Source organism: Scyliorhinus torazame, chromosome 29, assembly GCF_047496885.1.
Source record: "Scyliorhinus torazame isolate Kashiwa2021f chromosome 29, sScyTor2.1, whole genome shotgun sequence".
NCBI lineage: Eukaryota > Metazoa > Chordata > Chondrichthyes > Carcharhiniformes > Scyliorhinidae > Scyliorhinus > Scyliorhinus torazame.
This window is the reverse complement of record NC_092735.1, coordinates 23,756,007-23,774,937: the sequence shown is the minus strand read 5'-3', so window position 1 is coordinate 23,774,937 and position 18,931 is coordinate 23,756,007. Positions and strand designations below refer to the sequence as shown.

Below are 18,931 nucleotides of genomic sequence, written 5' to 3'. Positions count from 1 at the left end.
CTTATGAGGTCACAGATTGTGGCGGGGTACAATTCTGTTGCTGTTGGCGCACAGTGGCCTCACGGTGACCAGTCTTGGGAGATGCTAGATCTGTTGTGAATCTATCCCACTTAGCAGAGTGGTAGTGTCACAAACACAATGGAGGCTATACTCTAGGAGCACAGGACTTAGTCTCCACAAGGTCTGTGCAGTGGTCACTTCTGCCGATATTACGATAGACAAGATGCCCCTGCGGCAGCCGATATTGCCATAGACAAGATGCCCCTGCGGCAGACAGTTTGGAGAGAATGGGGTCTAGTATGTTCTTCCCCGCAACACCAGACGAGCAGTAAGGTCCTTTAGGACTTGTACAGCAGTGATGCTACAGAACCACTCTTGATGGACATTGAAGTCCCCCACCCAAAAGTAAATTCTTTGCTGATTCCTCCAGGTGGCGCTCCTCATTCGGAATTATTGATTCATCAGAGGATGGTGGATTGTACGTGGTTAAAGCTAAACGCAAATTACTGCAGATGTTGGAATTGGAAACAAAAAACAGAAAATGCTGGACAATCTCAGCAGGTCTGACAGCGTCTAGAGAGAAAAGGGAGCTAACGTTTGGAGTCTGGATGACATTGTCAAACATGTTGTAATCTGACAAGTCAGTCAGCAACATTCCTGCAATGCTAATGTATGTGGTAATCAGGAGGAGGTTTCCTTGCCCATGTTGGGCTTCAGGTCAAACAGGAACTAGGAAAAGAACAAAGTAGCCAGTGGAGGGTGTTTCTGACATGGTTGACATGATATTAGCTCAATTCAACTTACTGGACACGTGTCGCACTTTATGGAAACGGTGTGTCCTCCAGCCCTCTGATCTGAAAGCAGCTTAAACTGTCGATGCATAGGGAATCCAAGAACAAAACTCTATGAGTGAACTTACTCCCTTCCCCAAAAAAGCTCAAGTACATTTTTGTAGGAATCGAATGAAACATTCACATCCACAGAGAACTGCTCTCAATAGTGCATCAGTTGCTGCTTTGAAGTATTTTTAATTTGATGCAAATTGTAAAAAAAATGGTTTCCTTTACTCCACAACAGGCTGGTATTGGTGTCACAGATAACTGTGGGGGCCTCTCTCCTGCAGGTGTTGAAACCACGACCCAGAAGTGTCGCACTGGGGACAGCTTCGCAAGAGAGAGAGGGGGGACACGTCTCACTGTTTATACCTAACCAGTGAGATTGTCCTTATGCCACACCAGTTACTGTGACTGCCACCTACGCGTGTGTGTGGGTGTGTCTCTCTCTTGTGCGGCACTTCCGGGTGACATTTCACCACTAGTGCAACTTCACAAGAGAGAGAAAGAGGGACCACTGTTTATTCCTGACCAGTAGCCTCTCTTGAGTGAGCGTATTCGAAGCGTTTTCTGGTCCTTGACTACAGGATTATGTCCTGGCAATTTTTGTGACTTCCAGAGTGGACAGTGAAAGGAAGGTGAGACCACAATAATGGTAGTTTTAAAATAATTGATTTATTCAAGAGAAATGGAGTCTTCCGCAACTCATTAACCCACACACACCGATTATGAAATGCTATGTGTAAAACAAGAGACTAAACGGCACATCGAAAATTCTTAGCTTACAGATTTACTTTAGCACCCGCAAACACAGATACATTCACTCACCCACCCCAAACCTCAACAAACTATACTAATTGGGAGGTTTCTGTGAGCTGGAGGCATATACTCACCGCTCCAGGGACAGGATAGTTTAACAAAAACATTGGCACAGATTTCTTTAGATCTTCTTCCAAGCTAGCTGGTCCTTGCGGCTATTGCTCCTCCAGTTCTCCTGGTCTGTTTTCAGCAAGGCGAAGTGTGCGTCAGGCAGGAGAGTAGAATTCTCCCAACCATTCCTCAGGACTTGTCATTTTAAGGGCAAAACCCGACCCCTCCCACAGGTGAGTTCCAGGACAAAGGAAGCCTTTCGGATTGTTGACAGGATGGAAGTGATTAAGTTCCCCAATCAAAAGGTGTCATAATGTAATTTGATTTTAATCAGTGCCATTTCAAAAGCTTGCAATGTCCTTGGTATCTTGACAATGGTCACTGGAGACAACTTTAATTCTTATCGCATTAAGGTATTGTGCTTCCGGCTGGCCAGGCAACAAGTGATTTGCATTTCAACTGCCCCTCTTTTGAGATCGGGCCGTTTCTTGACTCACTGCCTGTTTGTCCATGGTTTGTATAGCAATCTGTCCATTTAAAATAGAATGTCCTTTTCCAACATGTCTGGTTCATTTTTTGGTCCTTCGCTACAACTTACAAAATAGACATCACAAGGATATCGTCACCAAACCTTTGCACTAGCCCAATTGAAGTTACATCTGGGTTATCAGATCAGCAGGCATGTAGAAGCCTGGAGATCTGTTCACTCACGTGGATAATCCACAGTCTCATTGCTATTGCAATCCATTAACATTCCTGCAATGTTTTGCTAAAGTACTAAGGTTTCAAATTAAAGGGAGAAATATTCTCTGAATAATGGGCAATAGACAAGATCAGGGAAATAATTTTTTTTATTTCAATCCACATTACAATTTAATTCTTTGCTACAAGTTCATTCTTCCTGGAGACAGCCAAATTGGTCCAGGTGGAGTTGGAAATGCACATCACACAGCAGGCAATGCCATCTACAAATTAGATCCTGGATATGACTAACTGCTGTCCTCCAGCGAGAGCTTGTCAAACAGGTACTCTCCCATCCCAGTCTCAGGAGCTCCCAGCCGCTTCAGGTTGGTGATGTAGTCGCCAAGTCTCTTGATGGCCTGGACTTGCTCGTCCAAATAGTGAGTCTCCAGAAAGTCACACAGCTGGAAGAGAAAACTCAAATGTGAAGATCCATTCTCTGCATTGTACAGAATTGGTGTTCACTTAATTATGCCTCACAAACCATCTCACAAGGACTTCATAGATATGGTTGGGATATCAGGAGGTCAGGAGAAATCGATAACTAGACAGGAATTTTCTGTTATGTCCAAAAGAACTTTTACATCCAATCCATATTTGAAGCGTCGAGAGTGGTAGGACATGCAACAGTGGGTGCAGAGCAAGATCCCACAGACAACAATGTAATGACTAAGACAGATGGTTTGTACTGTTGATCAAGGATTAGATATTAGGCCAATGGGGACAATGTGCCTCAGGGTCTTGTACATCCACCCGTATAGTCAGAGGGTCTCAGTTTTTAACATCTGATCAGATGATCCTGCACTGGACTGTCAGCTTTTAAATTCAAGTCCGAAAATGTTGTTCACTTCACATCCAGGCCCATGGGCTACAGTAGAATGTGGGGATTCAAGTCTAACAGAATTACAATGAAGTGAAGCTTACATGAGGGTCAGTCCAGGTGGTGGCGAGTTGGTGAAGGTCCAGCAAACTCTGGTTCACATTCTTCTCCAGATCCAGGGCAACCTGCATTGCCTGGAGACTGTTGCCCCACTCATCCCTCTCTGGTTTCTACAATGGAGAAAGACAGGTCAGTTATTTCAGGGTGCTTGCATCATATCACTTGTACACTAAGGAGGCCTTCAGGATCAGGTCAACACTTCCCAATGGAGTGCTACAGACCAAGCTGCACAAACAAGTCAAAATGCCTCGAGCAGAGTACACAAGAGTACAGCCAGCACGTCGCAAGATTCACACATTGTTCTGTGCAAGGTAGTCATGTAGAGAGAGAGACTGGTGAAGTTATAAAGAAACATCTCCTTCCCACTTATTTGATCGTCGCAATTGAAGCCACCATTTCCCCCCCCCCCCCCCCCCCCCCCCCCCCAATTCCAACCTTCACATCCTGTAGGAGGATGCGGCCTCCACGTTGATTCTGGAATTTCATCAGCTTCTCGCGTGTTCCTGCTTCTCCTGGGACTGATGCTTGAAGTAGTGGGAGAAGTTGTTGAGGGCAACATCGTCCCGGTCAAAGAAAGACGTCTGAAAGGGAACAACCCAAATTCCATAAACCACACCATTCAGTAAACCCCTCTGCTAGTCAAACTGCTGATTCAATATGAAGTTCTCTTTGCTTTCCTCTATTCTATTGAATAGTCAGTAACCCAATTTGAAGGATTAGTTGATGCAAGAAGTACCATTTTGATAAACAGGTAAAGACTATTTCAGTTGAGGCATAGAATGCTCTTATTGAATTAAATTCAAGCTTTTGTATTGGTCCAGTACCTACTCAACAAAGCATGAATGAAATAGTAGAAAAAATGCATATGATTGCTAGAAAAATCAAATTGAACATACACATTTAAATGGGAATTTAAAAAAAAGTTACTTCTAACAGAAGAGTCTCATTTCTTCCTAAAAAATGGCATGACCTCCATTAGGAATGCAGTCAATATTGGTTAAAGTGCTACCATTTCCATTTGAGATATCTTATACACAACACTAATGACATTATGGGACCAGTCACCCAGAAAATAGATTGCCTGAGAATTCACGCAGTCAGAATATCTGCAAGTAAAGCTGGTGTCAGATAAAAGTGAGCATGAAACTGGTCAAAATGATTAAAATCCTAACTGGTTCATTACTGAAAGTTGTTGTCTATACCCAGTGCAGCCAGCCTACAGGTGACTCTATTCCCATACCCACATTGCTGCCAACTCAACTCCCATCTGAATTAGTCAACAATTCCATTCAGATGTTGCAACTACAGGGCAATCAACAAATTCCAGTCACATTAAATTAAAGATTCATTCAAGAACACTTTTTGCTCTTTACACATTACTCTAGCAACCAGTTCACATACCAGTTGAGATTGGACATTACTATTCAAATCTCCGCCTTAGGTTGGATGGCATTGTTAAGACAGTAACAATATTTAAAGAGGTACCAAGGTTGAAATAGGGGCAAGAATTTATACTAGCGCATACAACTTTATTTAAAATCCATAAAGGCAAAACTCACCAAAGAAAGATAAAGGTAGGAGGCAGTGAGCTCCACGTTAATCTGCTTGTTGACAGCTGCTTCACAATCCTGGTGATAGTTTTGACAAACTTGTGAATCCATTTTAAACAACACTAACTACAGCAAAAACCACACTATCAAAGGCCTTGTATTTATACTCCAGGCAACAAAGTGATTTCATCAAACAGGAAATTGCATCATCAACAATGGTCAAACACACTTGTTGACCAATCAATCAGCTGCCTTGTCCAATTGGATTCCAATCAGCACAGGAGATGATTTGGACTCAGGAACCAATCAGAATGAGGCTCATGTGAATGGAAGCTCAACCATGATAGAAATACTGATTGATCTTTGACCTCAGTCTCCATCTGAAAATGCCAATACTCTTTGACCTTTGAGTGGAGGTATGGTGCAGACTCATAGAGTTACTTTAGTTTGTTACTTTGAGGGATTTCCCCCCTAATTTATGACAGACATTGCTGGACCAATTAGAGATGTTGCTGACAGGAAACATTTTCCTATTGGTGTACAAAAGAAAGTGCTGGAGTGCATCCAACAGAGGGATCTGATGGCAGATTGACAAATAATGACATTGTGGGGAAGGGTGGGTAGTTGGAATAGTAAAATAGCCACATAGGGAGAGCTTCCCCAATTTATTCCTACAGCCAGGACGTTTTTCCCGTTATGGATTGAGATCAGCTGCAATGGGCGGCCTGTGTCACAGTGGTTAGCACTGCAGCCTCGCAGCACCAGGGACCCAGGTTCAATTCCAGCTTTGGGTCACTGTCTGCGTGGAGTCTGCACGTTCTCCCCGTGTCTGCGTGGGTTTCCTCCGGGTGCTCCGGTTTCCTCCCACAGTTCAAAAGATATGCAGGTTAGGTGGATTGGACAGAATCAATTACTCCGTAGTGTCCAGGGATGTGTAGGTTAGGAAAAGGGGTTGTTGGGATAGGGTTGAGTGCTCTTTGAGAGGGTCGGTACAAACCCGACGGGCCAAGTGGCCCCTTTCTGCACTCAAGGGATTCTACGATTGACAATTGTAAGGAGAATAATTAAAGCCCAACAAGGCAGCAGCATGTTTCTGACACATGACTTGAGGACAAATTGCAATGTGGCCGATTGAGCGTGGATGTAACATGCAGAGGACCCTGGTGTGACCTGGCTGACATGGTATCACATTTTGGCTCCTGTGGTACTGTAGCCGACCAACCCGAATTTGGGTCTGCTGTCAATGACATGTTGAGAGACAGGCTGGTCTGTGGTGTTAACGACACGACCATACAAAATAAATTGCTAGCCAAGGCAGAAATTACCTTAAAGATGGCATCAAAGGTATCCCAAGCTATGGAAAACACCAAAAAAGGAGGGGCGGGGGGGAAGGCGATGGAGTTTCAGAGCATCCAAGCAGGCAAGGTCCACCAGGTTTGGCGGGAAGCCGCCGGCAGTCGTGGTACCAGAGGTGATGGTACAGAAACCGTGGAGGAAAGTGGCTCAGACCATAAGAGAGTGTCGAGATATGGGGAATTTGGTCTGCAGACCAGGAGTTTTCAAGAATGCATCTAGTGTGGGAGTGATCACCCCTGGGGAAAAGGTAAATTCAGGGAAATACCAGTTATGCCTGCAGCAGAAGGGGGCACATTAGGAGGAAATGGAAGACTCAGTAAAGCCCACAGGGGGCGAATTAAAAAACAAGTTCCATCTTCAGTACACAGTATGATGAAGCTGAGGTACACAGTTTAAATATCAAATGGGCAAGGCCACAATTATGATTGTAGTCAATGGTTTGCCACTTAGAATGGAGGTGGACACAGGGGCCTCTGCTACAGTTGTAGATGAGCAAACATAAAATTATGTGCAAGGTGGGGACCAGCCCCGAAAATGTTAAGTATGTGAAGGCCAGGCTAGCCATGTATGGTGGAGAATCTTTAAATATCCTAGGAATGACCACAATGCCCGTCAGCTACCGGACGGGCCAGCTCAACTCCCTCTAATAGTAGCGGAGGGGTCGGGGGGGGACGGGGGGGCGGGAGGGGGTTGCTGGGTGGTGTGCTAAGGTCCAATCTGATGGGTCGGGATTGGCTCCACCAAGTCAAAATAAATTGGTTGGACATCTTTTAAAGGAACCTGCATGATGTTTTAAAAATGATCAGGATGTTTTCCAAGACAAGTTACGCAAGACTAATCATAGGCGAGTCTGAAGAGGAGCACCGAGCAAATCTCAAAGATGTCTTAAAGAGTATTTGAGAAGGCCAGAGTGAGGCTGAAATGAGAAAAGTGTATGTTCCAAACTCAGGAATGATATACTTGGGAGACAGGGTAAACACCAAGTTAAACGTCCTATTGAGGAGATCAGAGTGATTAAAGTAGCACCAGCCCCCAAAAATACATCGGGATTGAAATCTGTTTTAGGAATGGTAAACTACTATGGTAGCTTCATTCCCAAATTTCCCTATTGGTGGCACTCTATTCAAAAAGCACCAGAGGTGATATTGGAAAAGAGCATCGGAAAGAAGCTTTTGAACAAGTTAAATTAGGTTTACAGTCATCCAGTCTTGTGGTTCACTTTGACTCATCAAAAAAGATAATCCTTACCTGTGACGCGCGCCCCTTAGAGAATAGGGCAGGTTTTGGCCCATAAGGTGGTGCCGAGAGGCCGATCACTTACGACTCGAGGACTTTTGACCAGTGCTGAATAAGCTTACTCCCAAATTGAAAAGGAGGAACTGGCCGTAATATTCGGAGTCAAAAAGTTCCACCAATACATCTATGGGCACCATTTCATGGTCGTCACCGACTACAATCCTCTGTTGGGGTTAGTTGGGGAAGATAAGGCCATTCCCACCAGAACTTCAGCTAGGGTCCAGCACTGGGCTCTATGGTTAGCAGCGCATGTGTACACGTTTCAACACAGGCCGGGCACCCAAATATGAATGCTATGTGCCGTCACCCCCTACCTCGGAGTGTACCACCTCCACCAGTAGTGCCAGTGAGGCAGGTCAAGGGTTGAATCAAAAAGGACCCCTTATTAACTCAAGTCAACCAAATGGTCCTTCACGGCTGGCATTATGACAACAAGTCTGAATAGCTGCAGCCCTTTCAGATAAGAAAGGTTGAGCTCAGTCGAAAGGTGGTGTATTATTAATGGAGAGCTACGGTTGTCGTTCCCACCCCTGCGAGGAAGCTATTGTTACAGGAGCTACGCTGCGCCCATCCGGGAATGACAGAAACAAAGGCGCTTGCACGCAGTTACGTGTGGAGGTCCGGGATGGACATCCACCGAGAGAATCTGGCCAAACAACGTGGCCAGTGGCACATGCAGCAACGCTTGCCATCTGCAACCCTCATGTGACGGTAGAGAAAGTGCGACAGACATTCATCGCCAGGGTTGCCCAAGGTTCTGGTCTCAGATGGCGGGACTGTTTTCACAAGTAAAGAATTCCAACATTTTACGAGGAGCAATGGCATCCAACATATTCAAATTGCTCCCAAACATCCTGTGGTGTTCTTTGTGTTGCTAAATTCAGGATGGTTGGCATAGTGTTCACAAAGGCCACAAAATAGCTTGAACTTGCACAAAGCTATAATTTAACACTACTAATTTGAATTCGACACATACCCCTAAATAATATACAGTTGGCAATAAACATATAATCTGCACTCATCTACTACTAATCTCTACACTATAACATTAACTATGATCCGCTCTCACTCACACTATCTTTCCTTCAGTCTGCTCTCTGGCTATCTCCTTCACTTCTCTCCAGTAGGGCTTAGCCTTATATACTTGTACATCTAACTCCCTCTAGTGGTTGAGTTATGCATTTCATTAATCCTTGCAATTCTGACAGTTATAATACCACACACCCTGGTTCAAATGGACTGACTGCAAAAGCCATCCAAGGCCGCCATGAAAAAGCAGTCACCGGCCTCTTTGCAACTAACTGGATATGGGAGTCCAGTTCCAACTCCCGTATCGTGCTACCCCTCACACCACCACAGGGTCTACGCCCACCCAGCTGCTAATGGGCAGACGCATTAGAACACAAATGGGCCATATATTTCCAAATTTGGTGAGGAAGGTGGAGGCTAAACAAGCCGAGCAGAAAAGACACCACGATCCACAAATAGTTGAAACAACATTTGTCGTGGGTGATTTAGTTTACATCAAGAATTTCAGTGCTGGTCCAAATGGGGCCCCCCGGGAAGGGTTGTGGCCAAAACAAGTCCCGTGTCGTACAAGGTAGAGGTTCAAGGGAGCTGGTTAAAAAAAACTACATCTGAACCACTTGCGAGAAGCACACACCGAACTATAGGGACATCCTGGCCCTAGTAGACTTGTCAGACAGATGGATGCGAATGAAGGGAAAGCCACAGCAAGCTGCCCAGAGGACAAACCTAGTATTGTTTTGGGGGAACGGAGAAAACTACCTGGAAGGAGACATATTCACCTATCGAGAATCAGTCAAACTCTTGAGGCTCAAACACCAGTCACCGCTACTCCTGAAGCACCCATTGTTGAGTTGCGTCACTCTCAAAGGATTAAGAAGTTTCCTTATGGACTGATACTACAAGAGACTGCTTTGAGAGCCAATTCCTCTGTTATTAATGTTAGTCTGGGTCTTATTGTTGGGGGGGGGGGGGAGATAAAGGGATGTAGTAGTTTTTTTATAAGGGGGCAGGTCCCTGGAGGGTCATGTGATACAATCAGCCAATGGGGACAGAGCATGTGAACCCTGGGGCAGAATGGTGGTTGCCAGGTCAATAGGAGCTTAGAGTATTGGATCACATGCACTTTTATCTTGCTCAGTGTATAGTTTCATTTGTTAATCCATCTGGTGGTTGCCTGTCAGGATGTTACAATTTTTTTTTAACAAACAATTTTATTGAGGTATTTTAGGCATATAGAAAAAGTGACATTGTACAGTACAAATAAAAAGAAGTCAAGACACAAATTAAACATAGTGCAAACCACGGCTCTGTTCAGCACGGACCTGCATCAATATCCCCCTACTCTACCCGATTCCCCCCCCCCCCCCCCCCCCCCCCCCCCCCCCGGCTGACGCTTACTCCTCTGCGAAGAAGTCAATAAATGGCTGCCACCTTCGGGCGAACCCTAGTAACCCTCTCAAGGCGAACTTGACTTTCTCTAGGCCAAGAAAGCTTGCCATGTCCGATAGCCATACCTCAGCCCTCGCGGGCTTTGAGTCCCTCCTTGCTAACAGTATTCGTCGCCGGGCTACCAGGGAAGCAAAGGCCAGAACGTTGGCCTCTCTCTCTTCTTCCTGGACTCCCGGGTCCTCCGAAACCCCAAAGGTTGCCACCTCCGGGCTCATTACCACCCCCAGTTTTCAATACGCGGGACATGACATCTGCGAATCCCTGCCAGTACCCCCTGAGTTTAGGGCACGACCAGAACATGTGTACATGGTTAGCCGGCCCTCCGGCGCATCTAGCACACTTGTCCTCCAGCCCGAAGAATCTGCTCATCTGGGCCACCGTCATGTGGGCCCGGTGCACGACCTTAAACTGGATCAGGCTGAGCCTGGCGCATGTTGCGGTCGTGTTTACTCTGCTCAGGGCTTCTGCCCAGATACCGTCCTCCATCTCCCCCCCGAGCTCCTCTTCCCACTTAAGCTTCAGGTCCTCGGTCTGCGTATCCTCAGCTCCCATTAGCTCCTTGTAGACGTCTGAGACTCTACCCTCTCCCACCTCTCCCCTAGAAACTACCCTGTCCTCTGCCTCCCCTTCGGCGGGCGATGTGGGAAGGACGGCACCAGTCTGCGTACAAAATCCCGCACCTGTAAGTATCTAAAGTCGTTCCCTCTCGCCAAACTTCTCCTCCAGCGCCCTCATGCTCGGAAAGCTCCCTTCCAGGAACAGATCCTCCATCCTCACAATCCCCGCCCTCCTCCACAGTCGATACCCCCCATCCATGTTCCCCGGGGCAAATCGGTGGTTGCTGCAGATTGGGGTCCACATCGATGCTCTTACCTCCCCTACATGCCTCCTCCACTGGCCCCAGATCCGAAGAGCCGCCACCACTATCGGGCTGGTGGAGTACCGTGCCGGCGGAAGCGGCTGAGGCGCCGTGACCAGGGCTGCTAAGCTAGTGCCCCTGCACGAAGCAGCCTCCATCCGCTCCCAATCTGACCCCGCACCCACCATCCATTTCCTCATCATCGCTATGTTGGCCGCCCAGTAATAGTTGCTGAAGTTCGGCAACGCCAGCCCCCCTTCTCCTCTGTTCCTTTCAAGCATCACCCTCTTCACCCGCGGTTACTTCCCTGCCCATACAAATCCCAGAATAATTTTATTCAGCCTCTTAAAGAAGGACTGCGGGATAAAGATGGGGAGACACTGAAAAACAAACAAGAACCGCGGGAGAATCGTCATCTTAACAGTCTGCACCCCCCCCCCGCCAATGACAGCGGGAGTGTATCCCACCTCCGGACCTCCTCCCTCACTCGTTCCACCAGTCAGGACAGGTTGAGCTTATGCAACTTGCCCCAGTCCGGTGCCACCTGAATCCCCAAATATCGGAAACTCTCCCCCACTAGCCTGAACGGCAACCCATTCAGCCCACTCCCCTGCCCCCCTCGCCTGAATTACAAACAACTCGCTCTTAGCCATGTTCAGTTTGTATCCGGAGAACCGGCCAAATTCCCTCAGGGTTGCCATAATACCGTCCGTCCCCACCATTGGGTCCGATACATATAACAGCAGATCATCTGTGTATAACGAGACTCTATGTTCCACTCCCCCCCGGACCAGCCCTTTCCAACCCCTAGAAGCTCTGAGTGCAATTGCCAGCGGCTCTATGGCCAGCGCAAACAGCAGTGGGGAGAGAGGGCAGCCCTGTCTTGTCCCACGGTGCAGTCTAAGGTAGTCCAATGTCGTCCTGTTCATCCTTACACTCGCCTCCGGGGCCTGATACAATAGCCTAACCCAGTCGATGAACCCCACCCCGAACCCGAACCGTCCTAGTACCTCCCACAGATACTCCCACTCGACCCGGTCAAAAGCCGTTCCAGCGTCCATGGCTATCTCTATTTCCCTATTCTCCGGGGGCATCATAATCACGTTGAGCAGCCTTCTTAGGTTGGCCACCAGCTGCCTCCCCTTTACAAACCCGGTTTGGTCCTCCCCAATTACATCCGGTACACAGTCCTCAATTCTGGTCTCCAAAATCTTGGCCAGTAACTTGCTGTCTACGTTGATCAAAGAGATCGGCCTGTGTGACCCACAAGCCTCCGAGTCCTTATCCCATTTCAGAATGAGTGAGAGGGTGGCCTGCGACATCGTCAGGGATAAACTCCCTCTGTCTCTTGCCTCGTTAAAGAACCTGACCAGCACCGGCCCCACTATCCCGGCAAATGTTTTGTAAAACTCCACCGGATACCCGTCCGGCCCCTGGGCTTTACCCGACTGCATGACCTTCAGGCCCCCCAATACCTCTTCGACCCTGACCAGGGCCCCCAGTCCGTCCACCAACCCCCTCCCCACTCTTGGGAAGGTCAGTCCGTCCAGGAATCGCCTCATCCCCCCCGGTCCCCCGGGTGGTTCCGAAGTGTACAGCTTCCTATAAAAGTCCCCAAAGACCTTGTTCAGCTATGCCGGGTCACCCACTAGATTACGTTCCCCATCCACTACCCTCCCTATTTCCCTAGCCGCTTCCCTCTTCCTTAGTTGTTGCGCACGCATTCTACAGGCCTTCTCCTCATGCTCATAAATCTTGCCTTTTACCTTTCTAAGCTGTTCTACAGTCTTGCCTGTAGTCAGCACCCCAAATTCGGCCTGCAGCCTCTGTCGTTTCTGATTTGTTATGTTCTAGGTGTAACATAAGCGGCTTCCTTGTGGTGCACTTGACAAAGGAAGGTTCAGACGTGGAGATAACTTCAACACGTTTATTAAACTATTTACACTTCTATTACTCGGGTTCGACACTACTGCTAATCCTACTATAGCTACCCAGACTGACTAACCAGTTGCTGCAATCCACGTGGTGGGAGTGATATTGAATCAACCCGGTGTCTCTACTCACTGACTGTCTCCACTGGAAAGAGGCAGATCATGCGTGTGGTGTCCTTTATATATGGGTTGGTGCAATGCCCTCCTGTGGTCGTGTCACCTGTGTGTATCGTGAATGTCCATTGGTCGTGTCCTATCTAACTGATCTATTGGTTGAGTGTGTGTGTGTGATGTCTCTGGTGCTCCCTCTAGTATCGAGCTAGCCTACATGTATTTACATTGATGCACATCACCACAGTTTCCTGAGTAACTCTGGCCTCGGGGATTCCGTGTAACTCCTGTCCGTCCATAGAATTTCCTTAATTAGTCGGTCCGTCTCTGCCCTGTCCCTGTACGCCCGGATTGAAATCAGCTCACCTCTCACCACTGCCTTCAGTGCCTCCCAGAGCACCGCTGCCGAGACTTCTCCAGTATCGTTCACCTGCAGGTAATTCTGCATGCATTTCCTCAGCCTCTCACACACCGCCTCGTCCGCGAGTCGTCCAGCTTCCAGCCTCCATGGTGGGCGCTGAAAGCTGTCCTTACAAAACTGCAGGTCTACCCAGTGCAGAGCATGGTCTGATATGGCAATTGCCGAATATTCTGCCCCCATCATTCCGGCCAGCAGGTCCCTACTCACAACAAAGTAGTCAATTCGGGAATACACCTTGTGGATGTGGGAGTAGTACGAAAGCTCCCTCGCCGTCGGCTGGCTAAATCTCCACGGATCTGCTCCCCCAGTTTGCTCCATGAACCCTCTCAGTTCCTTTGCCATCGCCGGCAACCTGCCCGTTCTTGAGCATGCCCGGTCCAGGCCTGTATTAAAGTCCCCGCTCATCATCAGCTTACACGCGTCCAAGTCGGGGATCTTCCCTAGCATCCTCCTAATAAAATCCACATCATCCCAATTAGGGGCGTACACACTGACCAGGACTCCTCTCACCCCTTCGAGCTTACCCCTCACCATAACGAACCTGCCACGACTGTGCCCTCCGCCTCTAATTGTACCCTTTTATTAATCAGGATCGCAACCCCCCTCGCCTTAGAATCAAGCCCCGAATAAAAGACCTGACTGACCCAGCCCTTCCTTAACCTAACCTGGTCTGCCACTTTCAGGTGCATTTCCTGCAGCAAGACTACGTCCACCTTCAGAACCCGCAGATGCACAAACACACGCCCTCTTCACTGGCTTGTTTAACCCTCTAACATTCCAGGTGATCAGCCTGGTTGAGGGGCACTTCACCCCCCCCCCCCCCCTTTGCTGATCAGCCATCTAGTTTCCTTGGCCAGCCTCCCAGCCATGTGTCGCGCTTCAGCTGGCCCGCCTCCTGACCGGCTCCACCCATGACCTCCTCACTGTTGCCATGCCCAGTTTCCATCCCCGTCAGCAGAACAACTTTCCCTTCCCCTTCTCCCCCCCAGCAACACCATCTTATCACCTAACCCCTGCTCCAATCTAACGATATGCACACCCCCCCCCCACCCCCCACCACCCCCCGGCTACCGTTGACTAGCCACACTCAGCTAGCCTGGGGCTCCCAGCCTCGGCGCCAGCACGTCTCCCACCCATTGTTCCCAGTCACCCCTCCCCCAACCCACCCCACTTCCCCAGATCAGCCCTACATAAGCAAACACTCAAGTCATAAACAACCCCTACAATAGCACAATGAAAGTTAAACAAGAAAAAAATAAAATAACAGGCACTAGTCCTTCCCATCAGGATGTTACAATTAAACACTTTTCACCCTCCAGCTCTCTGATCTCTAGAGGCATATGGATTCCAAGATGTGGGCTGGTTTCCAGAACAAAACTAGATAGGTGTGCTTGTAACATGTTCGTGCATAAACTTGATGAAACATCCTGTGGCTAGATAGGAAGACCAAGCTGTTCCCAAGCATCAGCTGTAGCCTGGAGGTATTTTTAGTTTGACTTGTGATAAGACATCATACTGATCCACCAAACTGTCACACCATCCCAACTGCAGTTATCTCCTCTCACACCAACTTGACCTCTTGTTGTGGAGGACTGGCTCCTGGGTGATCACAAGGAGGATCAGGAGAAGTCAGCAGGCAAGTAAAAGCCTAGACATCAGTTCACCACCCTCTCCGACCTGAAGGAGTCCAGTGGAAGATGATCCACAGTCCACTAATGTAATTTGACAAGTCAGTATTGTTCCAGACTAATTTTGAAACAGCTGTTGAGTGCTTAAGGTGTCAAGCTTTTTTTATTTCAATTCAATCAATATTACAATTCTTTGCTACAAATTCATTCCTTTTGGAGAAAGCCAAATGGTCCAGGTGGAGTTGGAAATGCACATCACAGCAGCCAAGACATCTACAAATCAAATCCTGGATGTGACTAACTGCTGTCCTCCAGCGAGAGCTTGTCAAACAGGTACTCTCCCATCCCATTCTCAGGAGCTCCCAGCCGCTTCAGGTTGGTGATGTAGTCGCCAAGTCGCTTGATGACCTTGACCTGCTCATCCAAATAGTGAGTCTCCAGAAAGTCACACAGCTGGAAGAGAAAGAAATATGGAGAGAGAGAGTCATAAACGTGGAGATCAGCTAATTCTCTTCACACCCAATGTTCAAGGAGATGATTTGTGTTTCACTTCATTGTGCCACACAAACCATCTCAAAAGAACTTCATAAATCTGTTATTTTGGAATGTTAGTAAGCCAGGAACATTTAAGCAGGGCGGTAATATTCTGTTACATCCCAAAGAACTACACCATCCAATCCATGTTTGAAGTGAAGTCATTGTGGAGATGTAGGGCATGCAGCGTCCATCTGGTGCAGAGCAAGATCCCACAGGCCACAAGCAAGACAGTACAAAAGCCTACCAGTGATTTATGAAGAAGTGAAGCTTACATGAGGGTCAGTCTGGGTGGTGGCAAGTTGGTGAAGATCCAGCAAACTCTGGTTCACATTCTTCTCCAGATCCAGGGCAACCTGCATTGCCTGGAGACTGTTGCCCCACTCATCCCTCTCTGGTTTCTACAATGGAGAAAGATAGGACAGTTATCTCAGGGAGTTATTTCAGGGTGCTTGCATCACATCATTTACACCCTCAGAAGTTCAGGAAAACATTAGTTTTGGGGCAATGCCATGGGAATACGATGCAGAAACAAATCAAAATGCCTTGTGCATCAGAGTACATGTAGCAGGATCAAGACATTCTACATTAGCCATGTAGTCCATGTAGTGAGATAAGAGACAGGTGAAGCTGTAAAGAAACTTCTCCCTCCCCCTCTAGGATTGGATCATCCTGTCAGTCTAATCAATTGAAGCCACCATTTCCCCACAATTCCAACCTTGACATCTTGTAGGAGGATGCGGCCTCCACGTTGATTTTGGAATTTCATCAGCTTCTCCGCATGTTGCTGCTTCTCCTGGGACTGATGTTTGAAGAACTGGGAGAAATTGTTGAGAGCCACATCGTCCCGGTCAAAGAAAGACATCTGGAAGGGAACAACACAGATCCCATTAACCACATCATTCAGGCCCCCCGCCAGCTTTCTAACCAATCTAAAAGTATTCTATTTGCCTTCCTCAGTTCTCTTGAATGGTCCATGATTGTGAGGATTCGGCTATGGGACCAATGACCATCCAATATACAAGTACCATTTGGAGGGAGTAACAACTCCAGTTTAGGAATAGATTACTCGAGCATTTTCCATTTGTTTAGCATCTAATCAATTCAAGTATTGCTAACCAGGAGTCAACAGACTGCCAGAAACAAAACTGAATGTTACACATTTGCAATATTATTTATTTACCATGAAAATAATTAAAAATATCACTTCTGATGGAAGAGTCTCATTTCACCCAGAAAATGCAAGGACTTCCATTGGGAGAGCAGTCAACAACAAATAAATTGCTACAATTTCCATTTCAGAGTATCTTTTAACTGTGATAAGATGATTGTTATGGGACAGGTCACCCAGAGAACATGTTCAATTCTCAGGCAGAGAACATCTGGAAATAAAGCTGGAGAGAGGTTAAAAAAAATGACCCTTAAAACCGGTCCAAATTATTAGAATCTCAACTGGGTCATTAATGAAAGCTGCTGTCTATACACAGTGTGGCAATGCAGTCACTCAAACCACAATGACTATTTCAGGTGAGTCAGCAATCAGTTGTGGCAAGCAGTAAATGCAGTCACAGATGAATAAATGTTCAAAGATTAGCTCTCATGAACATTTCTGCTTGGTGTATATCACTCTAGCAGCCAGTTCCCATACCAGGGGAATTTGGATTGGCCACACTAAATTGCCCTTCTATCCAAAAAGGTTAGGTGTTGTTACTGATGTGTTAAGTTGGTTCAACGTTGACTTCAACTGGATGCAGTGAAACTAGAAACAGGCTTCTGACACAGGAGATGGTCCAACACTGTTTTATTGAACTTCCTGATTGCTGTACATAGTCTGCTGTGAGTTGACACTCTATCAATCTAACTGATGTACTGGCTTGACCAGACTAACTCTCTTCCTCATGGTGATGGTGCTCACTGGCTTGTGCACTCTAACTATCTCAGTAGCTGTGTCCTGTAGAGAGAGGGAGAGTCTTAATGCCCTGTGTGCTTTATAGTGGTGGTGTCTTGTCTGGTGATTAACACAATAAACAGTTACCGATTCAAAGGCCAAAAGCAAATTACTGCAGATGCTGGATCCTGAAAATAAAATCCTGGAAAAACTCAGGTCTGACAACATCTGCTGAGAGAGAACATGCTATGTTTCAAGTCTGGATAAGTAATAAGTCAACTTGGGTTGGGTTGAAACAGGACAAGAATTTATCTCAACATAACACATTTTATTTTAAATCCATCAAGACAAGACTCACCAAAGAAAGATAAAGGTAGGAGGCAGTGAGCTCCAGGTTAATCTGCTTGTTGACAGCTGCTTCACAACCCTGGTGATAGTTTTGACAAACTTGGGAATCCATTTTATGATTGAGGTTTATTCTTCTGAGCTGATAGCCACCAAAACACAAACCTCTATCACAAACTCAGGAACACGAACTGTAGCTAAAGCCTCCCTGCCAAAGAACTTGGATTTATACTCCAGGGCCTCAAGGTAATGTCATTTAGCAGGAAATGACATAATCAATGATGGCCAAACACTCATGCTGACCAATCAATCAGCTGACTTGTCCAATTAGATTCCAAAGAGCACAGGAGATGATTTGGGACCCAGGACCCAATCAGAATGTTCAAAGAGAAGCTCATGTGAATGGAAACTCAACCATGATAGAAATACCGATTGATCTTTGAGCTCAGTCTCCATTTGACAATGCCAACACTCGAAAAGCTCATTTTAATCTTTGAGTGGAGGTATTAAGACCTTGATCACAGAATTAGCTTGTTAATTTTGAGGGATCTTTCCCTCCATAATTTCTGAAGGAAAAAGATAATCCCATTGGAAATTCTTTTCAGAAAATCGTTTTCTATTAGTGTACAAAGCAAAGTGCCGTGGGGCAGCCAAACTCGGGACCTGATGGTAGATTGACAGATAATGACATTGTAGACTCATGCTGGTCACAGGAAGTCCAGTTTGAAAACCAGTGCTGAAAACTCTGGCTACATGGTAGGCCTCAGGCCTCTATGTCTAATTTCCACTTACTGGATGCATAGTGTGTGGCTGCCATTGTGTTATCTCCAGTTGGTGATTAATTGTTGCAACAACCATCCGCGCTCAAGAATGTTTCGGTCGAGGTATTTTCCGGAATTGTTTACATAAAAAGGACAGCAAAGAATCATGGAATTTACAGTGCAGAAGGAGGCCATTCGGCCCATCGAGTCTGCACCGGCTCTTTGAAAGAGCACCCTACCCAAGCCAAACCTCCAGCTCCACCCTATCCCCATAACACAGTAACCCCACCCAATACTAAGGGCAATTTTGGACACTAAGGCCAATTTAGCGTGGCCAATCCACCTAACCTGCATCTTTGGATTGTGGGAGGAAACCGGAGCACCCGGAG

General features: G+C 46.9%; 1 protein-coding gene and 1 pseudogene across 1 annotated transcript; both read right to left on the bottom strand.

Annotated features, from left to right (window-relative positions):
• Positions 1–2,536: 2,536 nt before the first annotated feature.
• Positions 2,537–5,109, bottom strand: LOC140403749 (ferritin heavy chain-like; annotated as a pseudogene).
• Positions 5,110–15,158: 10,049 nt separating this feature from the next.
• Positions 15,159–17,957, bottom strand: LOC140403748 (ferritin, middle subunit-like). The gene is made up of 4 exons (XM_072491910.1): positions 17,795–17,957; positions 16,267–16,413; positions 15,824–15,949; positions 15,159–15,467 (listed from the first exon to the last, which is right to left on the bottom strand). The coding sequence occupies exons 1-4, from the start codon at positions 17,894–17,896 to the stop codon at positions 15,312–15,314; spliced, it is 531 nt and encodes a 176-aa protein (XP_072348011.1). The 5' UTR covers positions 17,897–17,957; the 3' UTR covers positions 15,159–15,311.
• Between the last annotated feature and the right edge of the window lie 974 nt (positions 17,958–18,931).

Excerpts from the sequence above, each read along its gene's own strand:
- LOC140403748 (XM_072491910.1), bottom strand. The coding sequence starts at position 17,896 with ATGGATTCCCAAGTTTGTCAAAACTATCACCAGGGTTGTGAAGCAGCT. Across the intron at positions 16,414-17,794 it reads CCTACCTTTATCTTTCTTTG|ATGTCTTTCTTTGACCGGGA; the intron begins GTGAGTCTTGTC and ends GTTCCCTTCCAG. Across the intron at positions 15,950-16,266 it reads TCCTCCTACAAGATGTCAAG|AAACCAGAGAGGGATGAGTG; the intron begins GTTGGAATTGTG and ends TCTCCATTGTAG.